The following is a 22,961-nucleotide window of genomic DNA, read 5'->3' as shown; positions in this document are numbered from 1 at the left end:
ACCATCTGGCAATCCTACCGCTGTCAGGCTGGTACCTCGGGTGATACAGAATACACCATCATATTTTATATGAACTCCCCTTGTATACGGTGAAAAGACGAAAGAGTACATGTACATAGTTAGTGTCATTTCTCTCAAGGAGTGCACGTCCATATAACTTTTAAAGTTGAATAATAATGATATAATTATAATATGAAATTTATTATCATATGGAATACTGGACAAGATATGATTGGAAACTTAAAGATCTTTGTGTTTGATAAAAAGTGCCAACTTTGATAATGATAGAAAATGATTTTTTTTACTCGTTTTTTATCCGATAGAAAAATGCAAAGAAGGCTTCCGAGACAGAAGCAGAGCTGTCTGTGAAGGATGGGGAGCTGAGACAGCTCAGGTCAAAGGTCGATGAACTACAGGTCATGCTGAAGCAGGCTGAAGACGCCAAGGAGAACGCACAAACGAAAAACCGCGACTTCAACAAAGAGAATGAGGTTAGACGACTGTATTATCGAAAATGGAATGCAGAAATGAAACTTTGTCACTTAACCAAAGAAAAGAAAAAATCTTAACGTGTAACCTACATGTAGCTACATTAACATTAATCCGACGGGTAACATAAATCCTCCACTTTGAAAAACAGTGGGTTTGAGAGATCTCTAGTGCAGCACCCCCCAGGGCTGCACAGTTTAGATATACAGGAGTGCATTGTCCTTTGGATGTTGGGTTGGAGATCTGTTTGGACGTATCTTTTCAGTTTGGCAGAATTATGTACCCTGGTGGAATTATGTCAGTAGATATTATACAGGGCCCCATTTTTATGAAAGTTGAGCTTTATGAACATATTTTATTAGACAAGTACTTAACATTAGTTTTGAATATTTCTTACACAATGTCATGTAGTATGCTTATTGCTGATAATTGATATACCATGTTGCAAGCACCACATTTTAGATCTTAAATTGGGATCATTTTCTTGAGTTCTTGAGCTTTGGTCTCCTAAAATTAAGTTTTGTTTTTTGTTTATGTTTGTCCAGGATCTTGTCAACCAGCTACAGTCCAAGCTGAACTTTGAGTCCTACAAAATGGAAGATGCTGTTGAAGGTATGTTGGTAATGTAGTAAGACACTGACTACACTGTTGTATAGTACAGTATGGGCATTCTCACTAGGTAGCTCTAAAGAACACCAAGCCCTGCAGCTAGATGTGCAAAAGAACCATCACATGTATGTATCTGTATCTATATAGCCGGTATAACCGCCATTAGGCGTAACACACCAGCATGTAGCAACACTTCAGCACCAAGGACAAGGCCTGTGTGTTTTGCCAAAAGGGAGGTTATACCAGCTGTATAGAAACAGACACATATACACCATAGGTCAGTCTGTCTGTCTGTTAACCCTAAGTTCAATGTGTAATTTACTGTAGATCTGTCTGTGGTTGTTTTATTTTTGCGTTTTTTCCGGTGCCCTCTCCATTGCAAAGGAACGAAACTCTAGATAGGCGTTTCCATTGTATTACTGTGACAGTACTACAGATTTGTTTCAACTGCAAACGTATAACACACTCAGCAAAAACCCTTTTTCCCCCTTTTACCACTAAATCAAGGTCTCACAAAAAATAAAAGAATTGACAGTTTACTTCACTTAAAAACTACCAACACTTACTCAGCTATTTTGTATTACGTTTAGGCCACACCATTTGAATTTCTTGGTTAACGGAATTTTTAAAAAGACAGGAAAACAGAATCTCAGAGGGAAGTTTGTACTTTGGTGCACACAATTTCAGGGAGTGAACAGGGTCAGGTGCAAGTTTTCACCCCAGTCTTCTGTTTTCATGATTTTTTTTTGGCTAAAATTAAAAAAAATCTGTTCACCAAGAAATTAAATTGGTGTGGCCTTAGTTCTTTGAATTTTTTTTCTCATTTTTGTGGCATTAAAAGTTCTACATTATAAATCAAGCAAATAAATATTCTCTGAAAATATTTTTAAAGAGAATCTTTTAAAGAGAATTGTTGTCTTTATCAATTCATTGACGTAAGTAACAGTTTTAGATCATAAGACCTTGTGACCTCCCTTGGGGGTCACCAAGGTCACCTGCTCTTCGTACAACTCATCTGTCAAGTTCTCATCATCAACTTTACTGATCCTATGGTTTACAGAACTGAAGGCCCAGTATAAGGACCAGATCACAGACCTGAAGTCCAAACACAAGGACGAGGTCAATCAGCTGAAGGACTCGCACATGGAGGAACTCAAGAACTTCCTGGTTAGTGTCTTAAGAAATGCCTGTTTTCTTAACCTTAATGCATGAAGTCAAATATGGAAGACTATAAAGACCATATGGCACCAAAATGTAAAATTTTTTGGTTACGTTCAACAAAAATGATAATATTATGCAATTTGCATGCATGTACCACTTACCCCAACTCTTCTCCAGATCTGTTATTGAACATCACACCATCAAAATATTATTCTTCAGACTCAAGATTTGTGCCTAATCGTCATGATTACATGACATATTATATTGTACATTACTGTAAATGCAGAAATGTTTGCGGTGGTTTTATGTTCGCGGTTTTCAGGGCAACCGTTTTTGTCCAATATTGCAGCACTATGTAACTAAAGCGCTGCCGCAAACTTAAACCCACCGCAAACACTCCATTTTCGCCTTAGCGCAACATTAAAACTACGCAAACTTAAATGCATTTACAGTATAATGGCAGATGCAGTCAAACCAGGTCCTGTTCTAGTGCCCACCTCTACATAAGGACCACCTGGCCAATGTGACCACTTTTAGCTGTCCCCTAGATATATCTTTCCCAATCCTGTCTATAGTGACCACCTGTCCATAGACGAGATTCTATCGGTCCCCGGAGTGGTCTTCTTGGGCAGGTTTGACTGTACTAGGACAATACATGTATATACTGTTTTCAAAAGTATGCTTTTGTCACCCACCTTGTATTGTACGTACCAGTCACCTTCACATAACCTTGCCCTACAATGGCCCATATCTGTGCTTCTTGGAGACCATTCTGTTCCTTGGAGTCCCTTTCTACATTGTTTACCTAAGCCAAAACCATTGTTTGTCGAGGGATTAGCCCAGTTTAAGCCCCTGAACCATAGATCCCCTGGATTTTCTGTACATTTTTACTAATTGAAGTGTACAAAGGTAAAGGCACTGCTAGTTCTACCGGTGAAGTCATGGTTTTGTTGACAGAGTCGTCATGACGATCTTGTAAAATGTTTGACGGCTTAACCTACAGTGGGGGGCTAGATGTATTTAGTCTGCCGAACATGGTTACTTATGATTTATCTATTTAAACAGTGGCATCGAATAGCCAAGTGGATAGGCTAGGGGACACAAGATTGAGAGCTCACTGGTTCAATTCCTGGCTAGACGTTGTGCCCTTGGGAAAGGCACTTTACACAAGTCGGCGACTTTCGTCACTCTGTCCAAGTGTAAAAATTAGTACCTGACTTGGGGAGATAAAAGGCAGTGGAAGGAGAGGGTTGGGCTCCACCTTCCAATACCGTGCCCTAGACACAGTGGATAAAAACCCACTGCCCCTGTGGCCTCAAAAAGGCTATGGGACTACCTTTACCTTTTATTCAAACTATATGCATGCAGTTTCAGATTAAACTTTGAACAGAAAACTTATCATTGATATTATAAAATTTGACGCACAGTTACTGTAACTACATACAATATAATTGCACACCAAAATCTTTTCAACAAAGCCTGACTTTTCAAAAGAGACCATAAAAATCTATGAACTTAAAGTACAGATTAGTGCATAGCTTGACTTGCACTTAGCAGTTAAACAACATAAAAATCATGTACCTTTCCTAAAGTTGCTTGATATTCTGCCATCTCAACTTGCTTCTCCAAAGTGAAATCATATGACATATGGATATCATAATATTTCGTTATAAAAACATCAGATGCTGCGTACTACATTAGAACACATTGTCTTCTCGAAATATCCATCAAACCTCACAATAAAAGTGACACGTGGGTTATAAATTGCATTTTTATTGCTTGACACATTACCATTTGATAATTCGCCCAACAAAAGAGTTTGCTACACCCCGCGGACTCATTAATTTCCTTCCATTTTAGTAACTGTTGGTTCAGTAAAAGGGCAGGACCATCAGTTATATGTTTGCTCCGTGGTCTGACATTTGTCATTATGGTTAAATGGGTTCTACTGGCTCCTGCTTTTATGTAGAACCCTAGCAACGGTACGGTTTGTTCAGGGTTAAGGCCATTGGTGGTTGTTTTTTTAAGAAAGCGAGACGTTATGTTGTGCGTATGGTACGCAAAACGTATTTTGTGTACGTTGAAATCTGTTTCAAGAGTGAGTGAGTGAGGAAAACGGTCGGGAAGACAGAGATGGCAGTACAAATTGTCAGGAGGTGTGAGGTAGGGCAGGTTTCTTATTTGTCAGTGTCAGAAGCGGGGCTGTCTCTGGGACCAGTCCCTCTGTCCTTGGACAGAAATTTGCTTTTTGGGACGGACAGATATTTCACCCCTGCATTCGTCCCCAAAATCTGAACTTTGTGACATCAAATTATCAATAATAAAAATATATTTTTGTAAGGCTTTATCTAAAATGAAAATAAACAAGGACTGGGATGAAAAAAATTAAAGCTGGCGACAGCCCTGGTCAGACGCAAAATTCCTCCCAGGATCAACTCTAGAGGGTTTTCTTATTGAAGGGGGCAAGAGTTAGCACAAGAAACTTAGGCGGACCAGGCTAGCCTTGCACATGTGCTCCGTTTGAACTTTTTTTTAAATTTCTAAAGTTAAACCCTCAATATAGATGCTCAGTTTTCATTGGGATTTCGAGAGGCAAATTTCGACTTGAAACTATAGAAATCCACACTGTGAAGTTTGAGCATCACAGACTGATAAATCATAGTAATTTTGGTTTCTTTTGAAAACATCTTGTTGATACGGAAGACTGTTGCATTTATCAACATCATGTGTAAATTCTTAGATTAAGTGCTTGTAAGCAAATAAACATGTTTAAAGAAAGTTAAATTTGGCCAATTTATCTTGAGATAAGCCTGGAATTGTATTACATATCAGTCAGATGCAAAGTAAGATATTGAGCCAAAGTCTTTCAAATCATTAGAATTTATTCCACACATCAAAAGTAAAAAAAGGCCATTGTAAACATTCCTCTGTTGCAATTTACTAGTATTTAAAGCCATAACATACTTTCTACAAAAACGTTTAGACTATTGTATACATTACACAGTGTTACTGTTACACAGTAGCAGGTTGCTTACTGAAGCAAGCATGACCTGTTACGCATGTCTCCCCCCCTCTTGTTCACCAATCATGCATATCAGATAGTTTATACCACATGCATTGTTCCCTTTGTGACCCCCCCATAGGTGAAAAATACCTGGTCCGACCAGTTCTCAAATACCTGCAATGTGTTTACATGTGCCTTGCATGCAATACAGGCATCATGTTGTATTAAAGACAATTATGTATGCTTCGGAAAGAGTTTCCTTAGAAAATGGCTTAAAAAATGTTGGGTAAACCTTCCAAGTCTTTGCTTCCACCTCAAGACAAAAGAATCGCATGAAAGGCAAAGTCTTAAACCTAATCCAACCCGTTGCTAGGAAGGTGATATGCCCATAGCAACCAACAAGCTTGGATTTCGGACCCCCTATACGAGCTGTAAGCTGTCGGCCATTTGAAGTGTACCCACGGATTACTCTAAGCATGATCATCTAGATTTCTTGAGATTTACGGGAGATTCCTTAAAGGAAAGGATAGTTGTCTTAGTGATTATGGCAACTGTTGTCCAACCGGTGGATTTGAGGCTTCTTATTGGAAAGGTAAGATAGACAATTGTTACAAACACCTGTACTCAGTCCAAAATACAAAGTACAATACAGTCTGTGAAAGAGCAGTTAATAACAGCATTGTGGAATAGCATTGAACTTGTTTACTAGAATGTGACTGAGAAAAAGTCATTGTTTAAGCAGCAAAACTTGTGTCATTCAAGACTTCCAAACAATTTTGGTACAAAACACAGTCCAAAATACAAAGTACATTGTATGGTCTGAAAGAGCAGTTAATAACAGCATTGTGGAATAGCATTGAACTTGTTTACTAGAATGTATCGGACAAAAATTCATCGTTTAAGCAGCAAAACTTGTGTCATTTAAGACTTCCAAACAATTTTGGTACAAAACGAAGTCAAAAATACAAAGTACAATACAGTCTGAAAGAGCAGTTAATAGGAGTATTGTGGAATAGCATTGAACTTGTTTACTAGAATGTATTTGACAAAATTCATTGTTTAAGCTTCAAAACTTGAATGTGTCATTTCATTTACAAAAGGTTTTGGTATAAAACTAACTATATTAGGAAAAAGAGCAGCTTGTATGCATCTTTTTTGTACAAACAGTTCTCATTCCGTTAGACTTACCAACCTGATGAAACTATTCACGGAAGTATTATATATTGTTTTGATTTTACTAACTCACATTTTTTTGTTATTTGGTTAGGTTGATCTTTTTTTCTTAACGTAGTACAATTTCCAACTAAAACTCATGACAAACTTAGTCTAGTTCAGGTGACTACAACTATGGTATCGGTTCAATGTTAACTTTTTTGTTTATTTCCTGTATTTCACTAAGTCTTGTTGAACAGGCCTGGTGTTTCTCATTTTGTCTTGAATGAATGGAGATGTGATGATTTTTACAATGAAAGTAGACAACCACAACAGCAATTACCAGAACATATAATGACGGGAAAATATTAGATACTTTTGTTTCCTCTTATTATTTACCACATTGTGGTTATCATTTCAATTGAGAACATCCCAGCTATATGGGACAATGGACTTTTGAAAGCGTAACTAATTTTGTGGTAAACTGAATCACTTTTAGACGGCCTTATTCATATACAACCCCGTTCCTGAATTTAGTGCTTTCCCCCAGAGGACATGTTAACCTAATGAAAAGGAAATGTTTATCACATGTGTATCAAATCCACAGGTTTAAAATCGGGATTCCTTAATAGCCAGATTCCTTATAATTATTTTATACGTAATTCTTGTTTCTTTGACTGTAACTTTATGTTCATTGTTTTCACGGTCACTTCTATATATACCGTGAGCTTATCATCACTGTGAAAAACCTGTTGTAATTATCTATGATTCCTTCACACATCCGTTCTGTAAAATCACTTGCCGCCACAGAGAAGTTTACATTGTAAGTTCAGTGAAAATGTCTATTTTCCTTAACATTTTGAAATTTTGCTACCGTGAAGATAAAGTGAATTACAGTAGTTTGAGCTTACATATAATGAAGGGATGACTCACGAACACTAACTAGAGATTAAACAAAGGAAGATAGCTGTCATGAAAGTGAAGAGGATATCACCTTTTTTCTTATTAATATTTCTTATTTTTATTTTTAAAAAAAAACATTATTATTGGTAAGAATATCAATCATTGAATGATTTTGAGGGTCGACTAATGTACCTTGAACTATGGTATAAAGTTCTGTTAGTTCTGTAACAGTTACAAACCACTGTCTGTCCTACTGAGGGCACTTTTAGTTTTATTTTCAAGCTGTTCATATCAATTTCATAAACTTCAAGGTACATAATTTACATTAGAAAGTATGACAATAGCAAACAGTGATGATCAAACTTAATGTAGCTCTTCAGTACATAATCTACATAAAACATGTATGGCATTTATAAATAAGCACAACATTTTTTTTCAGCTGACTAAAGTGAGAAAATACTGGACCAAGTATGAAGTGCATTTCCAATGAGTACAGAATTGGGGCCTGCTATGTACATAGGGATTTGAACCGAGAAACTTTTGATTTTAAGTCAACTACTTTCACTCTACATTCATGATTCTTAGGAAGAAGTTAGGTTTTTACACACCTGGATTCTTGCGTTGATAAGACTTCAAGAGTCTTGCCATTTCTTGTTCTTCTTAGAGCTGGTATAAGGTTACTAGTAACTGGTTTACAAGCTAAGACATACTAGGCCAGTACTAACACACCTGGCTGATCATGTATGGGACTGATGTCCACTTAGTTGATCCCTTTATCATCAACATGTCCCACTAATGTGCTGATTGGTTAGCTCATTACATCCATGCCATTTGATTGGTTGTCCTGGAAACCCACTGTTTTCTGCAAGGGGACCAGAAAATTAAAGGTGGTTTGGAGAACGCAAAAACATGCAGCACGATGTCGGGTCGTTTTTCTTGTCCTCAACTTTATAAAGTAGGTTACGGAACTTGATTTTTAATTTCTAAATGTAGTCTTATATTGGACTTATATCTAGGAACCATGCTTGTGTCTGTACCCAAAAGTCTGGAGTTCGAATCCCAACTGCTGTCGATCGCTCAACAAAATTGCACAATGTTGTTAAACTGAATGGATCCACTGGCCATTGTGCTCGTCAAAAAGAGTGGAAATTCTTCCTCATAAAAATCCTTGAAGCTGATATCATTCGTGTCATTGATGAATGTTGTGATGCAAAACGATTTTATCTAGAACTCTTCAAAGAAATTTCTGTAAGCCTAATATGCCGTTGATCATTACATACATTTCGCTTTTTTTTTCTTCACTTTCATTCTTCTTTCCAGTGCTTGCACAACTATGTAGCCCAAGGAATACGTTGTATAGAAACTGAGATGGGTACCACCCTACATTGTATATACTATGATATATGTGTGGGAAGGATTTAAACTTTTACCTCTAACATTCTTGAAGTTATATTATATATAGTAGAGCAATTGTGTTGGAGACAGAAAAAGAGTCTCAGACTGTCACAGTATTGTACCTCCTATTATTAGCTACATTCTGTACACCTGTGTGTGAGGTCGTTGATGATAAGTAGGATGCTAATGACACACTTAGTACTGACAGCTGTTCATAGTGTACAATGAATCATCTATTTCCTCCTTTCTTTGGAGTATCCCTAATAGTATATACATGTAGATATTGCTACTGTAACAGCAATAGGGTAGGAAATATTAGCATGAGCTTAATACATGTATGCTGGTGTATTTTTTGTGAATTGGCAAGTTTGATGACTGAAAATCGTGAAATATTTGCGGCCATTTCATAGTTTTTAAGATGAGCTCTTCTGACTTCTTGACTGTATGACGGGCTTTAGAATTTAGAAAATGATTTTTGGTATCAATATTAGCCATGTTAAAGTTGTTGCACGCTGAGAGACAAAAGAGAATTTTTTAACGGTTCTTGGTTGCAAATGTGCAAGATGTTGGCAATCCGTATTGTGTTTTTTGGCACACTTTTAGACAGATTAGCCGAAGAGGCTTGATTGGTGTCATTCCACCGCCAGGGAAGGTCGTGTAAAGTGCCTGTACCAAGGTGCGTGATGAGCATCGAACCTGGGACCTATTTGTTCTGAGTCCAACGCTCTAACCGCTCTGCCACACCGATGCCACTTTGACACTCATCAAAGAAAGTGTAACAGAAGATGAGCAGATTAGACACTCACTGTTTATGCAACAAACTCTACCAGTTAATATGACCTTTGGCCTAAATTGTGACCCACTATTTTGCAGGGGAATGATGCTGACCAGTACCTGGGTTCGACCGACGGGGACATCCGAGAATGGGCATCTTCTAGCGAGGACGAACGTAGTTTCCCGACAAAAGCACGCAACAAGGTCAGTATATTAAAAGAGAAAGAAATTTAAACTTGTAAAGATAGGATGTCCCTGTAGCTCAATTGGTAGCAGCCTCACAGTTGAGCTCCTGGTTCCATTTAGTTGGTAACTGGGAGACCCTGTTTCGAATCTGGGGAAGGCAGCCTGGTTGGAGCTGCATTTGTCTTTCAGAAGGGACATAAAATGGAGGTCCTGTGATCAAGTGGGTGCCTCGAGCACGTTAAAAGGCACTACAACAGTCTCATTACTCAGATGGGTACTTACTGGCTGTACTTCATATGAATAAAAATATAGCAAGCAAAACAGATCTCTGAAACAGTGTCTTTTTAGGTAACAAATTTGAGAAACGATTGCAAGAAAGTTTCAATTTTTTGTTGTTTTTGTAAGGTGTCATTGTGTAAAATATTGAACAGGATTTAGATTCGTGACATTTTTCATTTCAACTCAATTTTGGCATTTGTCTTTTTTGTCACTGGGCCTTTACAAATTTTTCTCTCTCAGGTTTTGGACCCTCTATAGATCTGTACATACACTTGGTCCTTTCAATAGTCCTACTTTACTTAAGAACAAATGGTTTCACTTTGTTAGCTGAATACTGCTTTTTCAAATACTAGACAGTCTTTGATAAAACTGAAGTCCTAGCTAGCATTAAGGACTGGTATGTTTTCATAACAGATAAATTGAATTGACCTCGTTTTTTCCTCACCACTGTTTTGACAGTGCTCAAGGAAACAATAAGTCGGCATAATGTTACTGCTACAGGTAATACTAGATAGGGGTAATGTAAACAGTTTTTAGTCAGTCAACTTTACCATGACTAAAACATTAGGTTTTGAAAAAAGGAAGGGGTCTATATTTGAACAAAGAAATTTACAGAATGAACTGCGAACCTGAAAAAACATTCTACCAAAGTCCTCAAACAAGTCACAATTTTCTTTGAAATGACCCCTTTATACTATAATGATTTTGTTCAATTTAATTTGTGTTAAGTACCCAACAAATTCAAACTTATGGCTTTCTTATTCAGTGTTCAATTTTTTCCTGTGGCACTTAACTTTTTTCTCTCAAATTTCTGTTCATTTTGACAAAACTTATATTTTGTTCTGAACGTTTTCTTTTTTAAGCTATATGAATATCTACATGTAGCAACTTTAATTTTCAAATCCAGTCTATTTAACTGGAGAAAAAGAGGTGTCAAACCTGTACAAAGGACCACATCTACATAAGGACCACCTGTCCATTGTGACCACTTTTTGGTGATCCCTTAAATAATTTTTGCCATTGACATAAGCATTAAGAATTCTACTGAATCTGTCTGTATAGTGACCACCTGTCTGCATAGACAAGATTTTATCGGTCCCCTGAGTGGTCTTCTTAGGCAGTTTTGAATGTCATAAAATTATGTGTATGTGTGGCATTGTGTTGTCAAGAAACCAGCTGCAGCCTTTCAAAGATGAAAGGCTTTGCAGGTATTGAATTATGAATTTATACTTTTTGCAATAAATTTAGCAAACCGGTTAGGTTTAGGTTGATATATAACATGACAACTTCCATAAGTCATGAAAACTTTTTGGGTAACTACAAATTTGTATGAACAAGGTTGACCATGTTTTCTTGCTGCATTTTCATAATTTTTTGAAATTGTGGAATAGATTATCAGTATTTACAGTACATATGAAAGATGAAAACTTAGTGCTCTCGCTCAGACTTGTATCCCTAACGTGGGGTGTGCGTGTGTAAAGATTAGCTAGGTTTTCTTGCTGCATTTTTCATTATTTTTTTGAATTGTGAAATGAATTATCATTTACAGGTAATACTATGTAGTACTACATTTATTTATTATAAAGATGAAAATTTAGAGCTTGAGCAGAGTTGTATCCCCAACGTGGGGTGTGCATGTATGTTTGTCTAAAGTCAGCAAACAGTGGCTTTGTGAAGCTTGACACACACGATAACCTCGCCAGCGTAGTTTACACGGTTACGGTAAACACACCGGAGTGCCGTTTTATAAACTCCCCTGCCTCGTTTAACGCAGTCTGCAGACAAAAGTCACCGTCTTTTGTGTCGATGAGACTTAAGGTGAGACACCTTATATCTGACTATCTTAAACCATGATAAGTCTATTTTCATTGTTTGTTACACTAGCCAAAAGGCAACAGTTAGAAAGCACCAGTTAAAAGTGTTTAATTAGAATCTACATTTTGTATACCAAGTAGTGTACAAATGGCTTCAATGCATATACTAATGGCTTAATGTTCATTGTTAATGGCTTTATAACATGAAGCTACTGATAGCTGAAATAAGATTAAACAATGAAATTTAGAGATTGATGAAATAAGCTAATTCTTTGATAAGTTTTTGTACTGAAGAGAATTTGGTGGCCATGTTACTACATAACAAGGAAAAGAGTTTGAATTTGTAAAAATTGTTGTCTTTTCCTTATGGGGGTCTTGTATCATTGAGCTATAGACTATTGTTACAGAAAATTCAAATCTTTAAGGTCTGTTTCCAAAATCTTCACACAGTAGTACGATCTGTACAAAGTGCATAAAAGAGAGGGCAAAGTTTGCTTGTCAAGTGGTGTTTTCAAGAACACATGCCAAAAACCGAATACAATGTACCTTTCTACAACTGTTACAGTTATACTGTATTGTATAAGGCTACCAAGATTCTCAAAATGTTTTCGTTAAGTTTGATAAGCATTTCAAACAGATATGGTTGTTTCTCACTTGCTGTTTGTAGTGAATTGAATGCTTAGTTTGTGTTGGTATTCGGCAAACATAGAAACCACACGTCTCATACAGAAACTTTTACTCGGTATTGGAATGTTGGTCAGAATAAGTCACGTATAAAACTCTTTGGGAGGGCGACTTTTGTAAATCTAAAATAGTCATAAAAAGGTTATATGAGGAAAAGTGGCACAATTTTACCTACCAAGATTTGCTTGGAAACTGGTGATTTTTGTCTTGTAGTTCTTAAGTTGTTCTGTTGGGATGATTAGTTTGCTCAACAGATATCCTGGATTAGTGTGTTGATAGTGATTTAAGTCTGTGTATACCACCTGCACATAAACAAAGGAACTTCAACTTTTTGGGAAATCTTGCCTGGTCAATTGCCGGCATGCCAGAGTGTTGGGATAATTCCCTTCCCAATAGAATTATGTATCATTTTGTTGAAACATAAAGAATAGAAAATTTATACATAATTATTATATAATTTTTGATGATGAAAGAACTTATTAGGATCTAAAGGTATTTTACAGTTACAAGCTATTAGTACTGAGAAAATGGAATGTTTGCGGTGGTTTTAAGTTCGCGTTTGAAACAATGATAGACAAGGGGATAGGAGGGGATAAAAATATAGCAGTGGTTTTAAGTTTGCGGTGAAGAGCTTACCGAGAAACCTACGAACATTAAACCACTGCAAACATATCTGCATTTACAGTATTGGCAGGCATGGTCAGAAATGCCTCAGAATTATATATATGCTCCGTTTTTATCAATGAATACAACTTTAAACTGTATTTCTGTACATTGACATTGTACATTACTAATGGTGCTTTATCTATCTGTTCCTTGCAGAACTTGAAACAGAAAAAGGCTGCTGCACAGAAGAGAGATGAGCTGAGAAAATCATCCGACTCTATTGTAAGTCAGACTCTTTTTAATCATCTTAGCCAAAATGCATGATAAATTTTGACATGTTTTAGAGAACTAACAATTGCTTTGCACTTGACTGACACTTTGGCTTAGATAAAAGCCTGCAATGTTGTGGTGCCAAACAGTGATTATACAAGTCGGCCGATTCAAATTGAACTACAGTTAATAGGACTTGGTATAGAGTGTAGAAGCCTACCAAACAGAATCTGATAAATTAAATGTAACATTATATTGTTGATGAATGCTAGACAGAAAAGCTGAGAGTAAATCAAGTGCAGTACTGTAGGAGCATCCTCACTAAATAGCTTCAAAGAACGGTTGCAGTCAGATGTGCAAAGACTAGGTGTAACTGACCTTTTAGTATGACATAACCAACTGCTGCCGCCCCGCGTGCCTGCGAAGCTGGTGTGTTACGCCGAATAGCGGTTATACCGGCTATATAGATACAGATATAGAAAGATACAGATAATGCTGAGATTATTTTTGTGTAACAATAAATTAGTACTTTTCCCAGGATGAGTGGAGTGAGGAGGGAGGGGGGGATGGTGGAGCCAGCAGTGGTGCACGCCTCTCTCACCAGACTACTGACAATGTTTCATGTGTTTGTTCCAGGATGAGTGGAGTGAAGAAGGAGTGGGGATGGTGGAGCCAGCAGTGGTGCACGCCTCTCTCTCCAGACTACAGGCTCAGGACGGTTCAGGAGACGAGTCCGTGTCCACTCCCTCGCGGTCGGAGCCCCAGAGCGGCGGTCGTCCACAGCTGGGCAGTCGCAGCATGTCCAACCTCACCCCGGTGGAGGAGGGGCAGTTTGAGGGCAAGGCTGCTCTACTGGAGGAGGAGAACTGGGTAACTTCTTAATAATGAAAATCAAAATTTAGTAAAAGCTTCTTTTCTGAATCGAAGTTGAACTGCAATTGCCAACCCAAAAATCTGGCTTACCCAAATTTTCTTTTTATGACTGATCAGCTTGTAAATAAGTCTTTGTCAAGGAATGAGCAAAATTTGGGTACTAGGTCCAATTATTTTGTGTTGGCAATTGCAGTTCAACTTTGATTCTGAATGACTTCTACCAACACAGATGAACTTTTAAGTGACGACTTCTTCTTTTGTTAAGTAGTACGTTCTTAAACATTCTTATGATAAGCAAACAAAGCAAACATTAAGATTGCAATTGTCTTATGATAACGATGATTATGCACTGTTTGCTTCTCAAAAGAACGTTTTTCACGAGCTGTGGTGCCAGGTTCCGAACTGGCTGCCATGTTTACTATGACGTCACGTATGGAAATTCACTTGGGTGTATGTTTTGCACAAATGTCTGTGTTCATTGAATGATACTGATAGCATCATTGTTTAATGTCATCAAGAACTGTAAGATATAATATCTTAGTGTCATTGGTGTCACAAGTACTTTTGGTTGCATTTGAACAATAACAAATTGAATTCAGAATTTAGTGAGGAGAAGTTTGTTATTAATGATAAATGTTTGTTTTTGACAGGACGAGGTGACAGATGAAGAACTGAGACATAAATTTGCAGACTACAGACAAAATGTAAGTTACTTTTTAACTGTCTTTTTGTCATATTTCTCATGAATCAGCTGATATTACATCTTTTAGTAATTCAGGTAACTAGACCAACTAAACTACAAAATAAAAACATTGAAATGCAAATATCTTAACAGAAATGCAGCAACTTTCTCATTGGTCAAACTGCTAATTGCCTTGCTATTATTGGTTGAACTGCTAATTGTGATGGAGAGTCAGAATCGGTCTATACAAGTAGTTGTTTTGTTAACTGATAGGTGATACTGTCATGTTTCAGGTGAGACAACACATCCAGGACCTGGAGTACCAGCTGAAGATTGTCGTCACCAAGAGTAACAAGAGAGTCAACCTGATGAAGGGTCAGATGCAGGACCAGAGGAACAAGTTCGAAGGGGTCAGAAAAAACTCACACTTTCTTTTTTTTAAACAATTCTTCACCATTATATAAAAGCCAGGAGAACTTTTAGATGTTTCAAATGCCTCAAGTGTTCACTCACTTTTTTATGTGATTTTAGAACATTAGTAAGTGAGTTAGGTTTTGTTACCTGCCAGATTTCTATCATATTATTTTGATTTATTTTGTCCAACCAATTGTTGTCTCTTCTGTTACTCAAATGGGGAGACAGATGTCACTTGTGTTTTGCACCTGCAGTAAATGTTGCATTTAAGGCCAGGTGATTTATAGCATCTGCTTGCATGTTGCTGGAGGGACAGGTGGTCTAAAAATCTAAAGATAGGTGTCACATGTTTTCGCACCTGCCGTTGTTGAACCAGGTGCCACAGGTGTTTTTAACAAGTTGTAACAGCTGTTGCTTTTACTGTTGCACAGGAGCAACAGGTGTTTTAGATCTGGTGCCACAGCTTGTTTTTCACCTGCGGTAACAGCTGTTTCTTTACCACCTGACAGGAGCGGCAGGTGTTTCTGGACCAGGTGTCGCAGGCGCAGCGGCTGCAGGAGGAGGCTGAGAAGGAGGCTGACGAGGCCATGATGCAGCTGGAAGAGTTCATCAACGAACAGGAGAGGATCGTAAGTCTGAACCCTCCCTGTTTTACAGTGGTACAGTCCTGTTAACTGAAAGTACATGTAAGTGACAAGACAGTCTTGGACCAATGGCAAAATACTATATGATTATTTGAGATTCAGAAATACACAGAGAGTTGCCATCTTCAACAGTAACATGAAAGTTATTAAAAAAATGAAGATGCTTTTGGACTGGAAGTGCAATAGAGTACTTAGATGTACTTGCCATAAGATGACAACTTTTCCCCTTAATAATGTTTTAAAACATGCTATCTGTTTGTATTTTTGCTAGGAAATGGCCCAAGCAGATGTGCGTGCCCAGAGAGAGGCACAAGAACAGCAGGTGGCAGACGCAGCTGCAGCAACTGTCAGCCAGGTGGACCTCCAACAGCTGGTGAGACTATTTTTATTTATTATCAAGTTGAACCTAGTCATTAGCATAGCAATACTATAGTCATTTTAGGCAACATAGCTGATATCAGATGTCTTAAGACTATTAAGCTTAACAAACCATAATGCTGAAAAGATCAAGATTTCTGATTTAAAGCAATCTGTAAGAAAAAGGATTCTGTTGGCAGAAAGTCAATACATCTTGCCATCAAGATAATCATCTATCTCTTGTGTTCCTGTCAGGCTGATGTGAACACCAGGAGAAGTTCCACAGCGAGTGCCAAACTGGAGTCTGTGTTTCCTCCTGAGGGGGCAGACACAGAGGACAGGGTCAGTTACAAAATTTTTTTTTGATTTTATCATTTTTTATTTGCTGGTTTGATTCAGATTTCTAAGTGCTTGGGACCCCTACACCTGGGAAGGTAAAAGGCGGTGGAAGGAGAGGGTAGGGCTCCACCTTCCAATACCATGTCCTGCACACAGTGGATAACAACCCACTGCTCCTACGGCCTCAAAAAGGCTACGGGACCTCCTTTACCTGGCCCTGGTGCTGACATCATGGTGACATAGCATGAGTTGACTTTAAATGAAAAAAAATTATGCATTATGATAGGAAAGTTATCTGGGGTTGCAAACTTGTCAAACCAAGGACATTATTACCACAGGGCAAAAGTAGAACATGGAAAAAAACCCACTGCCCCTATGGCCTAAAAAAGGCTAGGGGACTTACCTTTATTTTAAACTTTTTACTAGAGACAATGTAAGCATCTCACAGATTGTTGTGTTGTTAAACATCTTCAGGAAGCGACTGCGAGGGCCAGTATCAGCAGCAGAACCAGTCAGATCCGCGCACAACTGGAGGAGAAACGTGCTGCCATAGCAACCAGGAGGTCAAACGCCAAGGTGTCCGCTGGGTCAAGTTTCCACTCAGATTTTGACGTGGCTTTGGGCGACTATGAAGGTGATAAAAGTTTGTCTATCATTGTTTTGCAGTTAGTAGAGGATAAAAACATGTCTATATTCCAAAGATTTGGTGCTGACAGATGTATTGAAAGTCTGTACAAAGCTCCACAATGCAAAATCAATTTTAAGTAAAAACTGAAAACTTAAATTATCAAATTAACTCAGAATCATTGTCTTGCAGCCAATTTCTACAAATCATGCTGTAGAACTTTAGAGTGTACTGAAATAGAATGCATCCTATCAAACAAGCAGTCCTTGATTTAATGCCACTAGTTCTGATATTACAAGAAAGGCTTATTGACATATCACAAAGGACACAGGGCTACCATTTGCAGTTTTGTAATGGCTTTGTGGGTATGTATAGGGCATGGTTGTTGTTAGATGTGGGATCAGCACCAAGGACAGTATCATTCGTCCAGTTCTGTATATACATAATACAACACGGTGTATTCCGCATCACCCTCGGTCCCAGCCCGAACGTGGACAGGATCGCCCGTAGGCCCAAGGGCGATCCAACCCGCGGGAGGGCTGGGACCGAGGGTGATGCGGAATACACCGTGTTGTATTTTATCAACTCCCGAACCTTATGTGATACGGGAAATTATCACACGGTCCGGAACACCCGTATCGAATGTTTTCGCGGCCCAGGCTTGACATAATGGATATTACCTTCTTCATGTTACTTCTAAATACACAATTGAGTCTGGGTTATCTATTTTGCTTTTCAACTTGCAAATTATACATAAATGATGGTATGAGCCTGACACCCCTTTGTTGTTTGTGTACACTTCAGGAGGGGATTGGGCAGACAGAGAGATCTCCACACAGAACACTGCCAGCAGGTAAGGGATGTAGCAACTTGCAGTGGTCTAGTGACCAGCTTTTTGAAAATTTTATCAGTGAGAGGGGTTCCAACCCCAGTGTACCTTTTTATCTAGTTGTAAGTTCTATGAATCATAACAAAATACGTTGATGAAGGTTGGACATCCAGGTAATATATTTTATAAGATACGCCAAAAATAGTTACGCATCTGGATGAAATTTTGAAACAGTCAGACTTTTCAGACAGCATCCTGTTGCTTGAGGAACTATTTTTGGCATAACAGAATAGTTGTAATTGTGTTAGATTGTGTGCCTGGCTTCAGTTTTGGTTAATTCTTTTTCAAAATTACCAATAACTCAGCATAACTAAATATTACATGTCCCCTTCCAAGTGCTCGAGCCACAGCCGACCACCCTGCAGTAAAGGAGTACCTGAAGACCTACAGCAGCATTGTGGACTTCAAGAACAGCCTGGCTAAACTCATGATAGACAAAGGTTGGGAGGAAAATATACTATATGATAATGTAATTCTTGTTTCTTTCACTGTAACTTATGTTCATGGTCACCTCTGTAATACATGTAACTGCGAACTTCTAATCATCGTGAAAAACCTGTTGTTATTATTGATGATTCCTTCACACATACGTTCTGTAAATCACTTGCCGCCACCGCGAAGTTCAAGTTCAGTGAAAATGTCCATTTTCCTTACACCGTGAAATTTTCCTACTGTGAAGATAAAGTGAATTACAGTATTGCATTGATTATGTAAGTTTTTTAAAGAAGTTTTAGATTTTGTGTTTACAGTATTGATTGAAACTGTACATAATATGCTTCCCTGTATTATATATATATTATATATCTTCCTTTGTGTCACATACAATTTTATATTTAGTAACTGTTATCTATTAAACCATTGCCTTTGACATTGATTAGACTTTCAATTATAAAGAATTCTTTTATAACAACGTGAGAAAAAAAACTTGTTAGTGTGTGATAAGAGAATTTCAATTCATAATTTAACTCATTAGCAGATTGTAAAGTAGCTAGCGCTATTTGGAATAGAGTCAAAACTACCCTAAAAGACTTTTTTACAGGTGGTCACTATAGAAAAATTTCTCAATGCTTGTGTAAATGGTGAAAAAAAATATCTCAGGGACCACCAAAAAGTTGATACATTGGGCAGGTGGTCCTTGTGTAGAAGTGTGTAGGTTTGACTGACAATTAAAATTCATGAAAATTAATTTTATGTTATAGAAATGATGTCAGCCTCTCAGCTGTTGAACGACATCACTCCAGTCCAATTTGACAGTAGCCAGAGTGTGCAGCAACAACTGAGGGAGATGAAGGTCAACATCAGGATAGGTCAGTATATACTCTACTGGGTTGTTTTTTTTTAAATTCTAAATCATGAGTATAAAAGCAATGCAAGGGACTAATGTTATTGTTCACCTTGTAGTGCCTATAGTGGCACATATACATGTAGGTGAGGAAGTTTCTGTAGCAGGGTATATATTCACAGGGAGGGGTTTCTAGCTCTTCCCCTTTTCATGTGCTTGAAGCACCTCCTCTAACACAGGATCCCCGTTTAATGTCTCTTTGAAAGACTGACTTACTGACTGAAAGGCATCTGTAGCCCCAACTGCTACCAGCTGGGCTGCTATACCAGTTGACAGGGACATCCCTCATGCAAGGAAGTAGAGAAATACATTCAATTTGCTATTACATAACAACGATAAGACAATAAATGTAACACAGCACAGTACCTATAAATAAGATGAAACAGTAGTCTATCATTTTTTGTACAATCATCTATTTTTGTATGTCTTTTTTTCAGTTCTTCAAGAAGTAGGGACCATCTTCCAGAACTGCATCTCTAGTGACTTGGTAAGTAAGAACAGTCACTGTTAGAAGTACAGAGAACAGTTAGTAGTACTGTACAGTATCTCTTTGCCACAAATTTGCTGATTTTCAAGGGATAAGGGTGACAACTTAGTTAGGACTTAAACATACTGATTGAAAAACATATCAGATCTTTATTGACACAACAAAAGTACAGCGACTCTTGTAAGGTCTACTTAAGCTATACATACATACATACATACATACATACATACATACATACATACATACATACATGCCAACAAACAAAGTTCATACTAATGAGTTTGTTTACATACAATCATATGGAATAGGGCAACATATTGAAATTTAGCGTGTCGTATACTTATACATTACTTGTTCTTATGTCCAAACATTCTTTGATGTATATACCTATTTGAACACAGTAAGGATTGTCTCCTCTTAGTATGTAACAATTGACTTGAACAAGTGGAAATAAAGGTGAACAGCTTAGAGCGTTTATCCTCATATGAAAAGTTGTTCATAAGATACAAAATAGGAAGCATTGTACCAGCTGGTTTTAATATTCAATATGCATAGACTGTTACCACTAAATAATCCTTAAAAGAAAAAAAAAAAAATTCAATAATTCTGCCATAGTATGCACTGCTGCATCTATATACATGTATTAGGCAAAGGGTTATTCACACTAATAAGTCACTTGAAATGTGTGAAAAATAAATTCTAGGAGGAGATCAAATTGCCACAGGTCTGTGTAAAGGAGGCAGCAACGTCTACGGAGGATGATGACTCTGGCCTGGAGACAGAGGTGATCTCCCCGACCCCCCCTCCACAACCCCTCCTACAGCATGATACACCCCCTGTACCCTATGGTTTTCTGCCGGTAACATGTCTTTGGCTTAGATTTATAATAACAGTGGTGGTGATGGGCATACTGCAACATGGAAAACTGCTACAGAATATCTACACCTCAGTTGTTTTGGTTGCATCTGAATTGGTTTGAATTTAACCCTCAAAGTGTCACAGAATTTGCATAACTGCCATTCAAATTTTACTTTTAAGCTGAATGAGACACTGTATATTTATTGTAAGATCCAATGTATACCTGATTGTATATTCAGCCATGTTGTTCAAGTCACAAACCTAGTGCTGCTAAAATTAGAACATGACACTTTGAGGGTTAAAAGACCACAGACTCAGATACCACAAAGATTTTAAGGTGGCAGGGTTGTTGGTGGTGGCCTAAATAACATTTCTCACACTTTATTTCAGGTTGTCTACTAGATAACAGTCTGGAAGGGCATTTCAATGGAATTAACAACACATCTGTATCATTTTATATATAGCCGGTACAACCATCTTTCCGTGTAACACACCAGCTTTGCAGGCACGCTATGCGGCAGCAGCTCAGGTTATATTACACCAAACGGCCTGTCACACCTAACTTTTGCACATCTAACTGTAAGCATTGTTTAAAGCTGTCTATAGTGAGGGTGCTCCTACAGTACTTGGTGGCGGCATGGACATATCTTTTTTCAAATCTTCCAGCTCGTCATTGCATGTATTTTTCCGAATGTGAGAATTGGTGTGGGTTGATAAGATTGCCACACTTTTCTGATAGTTTGCGTTCTGTTGTAGGACTACCGTGTCTCATCCCTCATGGCGTCGCGGGAAGGCCCGGGCAGCAGACCGGCGCCCACTCCCGTCCGCGCCCCAACAGGGGCCTCACCGTCTGAGGAGGAGGCCAGGAGACAGCTGGAGGAGGAACTGGACAAACTGTAAGGAACAACATTTGGTCTTAAGAACCTGTAGCATGGGATGTAGATTGTATAGAAAACTGCTAGGACAATGTTATACATGGCTCATAATATTTAGTTATCATGCCATATAGCTTTCTGATAGCTTTTAATCACACATATTGCACAAAGACAGTATTGTTTGGTTAGTAACCCAGACTGTTTCCACATTAAAAAAAAATATTATATAGTATTAAACAAGTCATGTTCTCAACTAAAAAAATAAATTCTATCACAGGATGTGTGCACTTTGCATTCAATGTGTGCACTTTGCATTCAATATATGCAGTTTGTATTCACTGTATACCTATTAGCAAGTCTTGTACTTTGTAAAGGCCTTTTTAACCACCTCTACATGTATGTGTGCCTTGTACCACTTGCATTCTTCTACATTGTGTATGGTGTATATATTTGTTCTGTCACCAGTGCTAGCACTTTTGATAGCCTGCGACTAGTTGGGTAGCCCTGGCTGTATGTCTTGAAACAGCCAAACAAATAAATTACATCAAATTTAACTGCAGTTAGATGCTCCCAATGTTGCATTCGGCAACTCAGTTGCTTGGTGTGCTTGTACATACACAAATTTTTTCTGTTGAAATATCATACTTTGTTGTTGTATAACAGAAGGTTTGAGCTGGATACGCGGACCAAACAGCACGAGGACCAGCTGCGGCGGAATACGGTCGCCATGATGGAGATGCAGGACGTCATCCAGCAGCTGCAGCGAGACGTGAACCAGGGGGCAGGGGTGAAGGTCGACCTCACCTCCCCAACTGTTCTAGGTAAGGTCACTTATCTTTCAGACCTGTGTCATGATTGTCACAGTGTCAGACATAGGGACTTATCATACTATGCTAAATATACCCCAAAGTCAAGTGTTTCATATTAAGTCTGTCATAGTTCAGGGATCTCTCACCGTTTCAAGCTTGTGTCGTACTGATGGCTACTCACCTGATGATCAAATTATTTGATGCAGGAAGCAACATTTCCAAACCAGCATGAATAGGGCTTTACAAGCCGACTTTCCCGAAGATGTATTTCAAGGAATTTTTCGAATTCAAAACCCACTAACTCGTCAGTTCCCTCAAATTCGTCGAAAAATTCCTCGAAATCCATCCTTAGGAAAGCCAGCTCAAAAAGCCTTATTCACACTGGTTGGGAAATGGCACTTCCTGATATCACAAAATTAGCTTAGTATGTGAAACAAGTGA

General features: G+C 38.2%; 1 protein-coding gene across 2 annotated transcripts in view; it reads left to right on the top strand.

Moving 5' to 3' along the window:
* The window catches only part of LOC136425247 (myosin heavy chain, non-muscle-like), a 36,561-nt gene that overhangs the window by 5,434 nt on the left and 8,166 nt on the right, over window positions 1-22,961 (top strand). Inside the window, exons 8-26 of one of the 2 annotated variants that reach the window (XM_066414060.1) lie at window positions 324-491; window positions 1,035-1,101; window positions 2,159-2,265; window positions 9,587-9,691; window positions 13,273-13,338; window positions 13,963-14,196; window positions 14,850-14,903; window positions 15,175-15,291; window positions 15,805-15,924; window positions 16,211-16,312; window positions 16,552-16,638; window positions 17,110-17,269; window positions 18,065-18,113; window positions 18,486-18,589; window positions 19,349-19,456; window positions 19,929-19,978; window positions 20,682-20,837; window positions 21,593-21,732; window positions 22,375-22,532. In XM_066414060.1, the coding sequence (XP_066270157.1) occupies window positions 324-491; window positions 1,035-1,101; window positions 2,159-2,265; window positions 9,587-9,691; window positions 13,273-13,338; window positions 13,963-14,196; window positions 14,850-14,903; window positions 15,175-15,291; window positions 15,805-15,924; window positions 16,211-16,312; window positions 16,552-16,638; window positions 17,110-17,269; window positions 18,065-18,113; window positions 18,486-18,589; window positions 19,349-19,456; window positions 19,929-19,978; window positions 20,682-20,837; window positions 21,593-21,732; window positions 22,375-22,532 (2,152 nt within the window). The remainder of the gene's footprint in view (window positions 1-323; window positions 492-1,034; window positions 1,102-2,158; window positions 2,266-9,586; window positions 9,692-13,272; window positions 13,339-13,962; window positions 14,197-14,849; window positions 14,904-15,174; window positions 15,292-15,804; window positions 15,925-16,210; window positions 16,313-16,551; window positions 16,639-17,109; window positions 17,270-18,064; window positions 18,114-18,485; window positions 18,590-19,348; window positions 19,457-19,928; window positions 19,979-20,681; window positions 20,838-21,592; window positions 21,733-22,374; window positions 22,533-22,961) is intronic. The other variant, XM_066414061.1, reaches the window with a different exon arrangement.

The sequence above is a fragment of the Branchiostoma lanceolatum genome, chromosome 19 (genome assembly GCF_035083965.1).
Source record: "Branchiostoma lanceolatum isolate klBraLanc5 chromosome 19, klBraLanc5.hap2, whole genome shotgun sequence".
Taxonomy (NCBI): domain Eukaryota; kingdom Metazoa; phylum Chordata; class Leptocardii; order Amphioxiformes; family Branchiostomatidae; genus Branchiostoma; species Branchiostoma lanceolatum.
The sequence above is the reverse complement of the archived record's forward strand: the minus strand, read 5'-3'. Positions and strand labels throughout refer to the sequence as shown.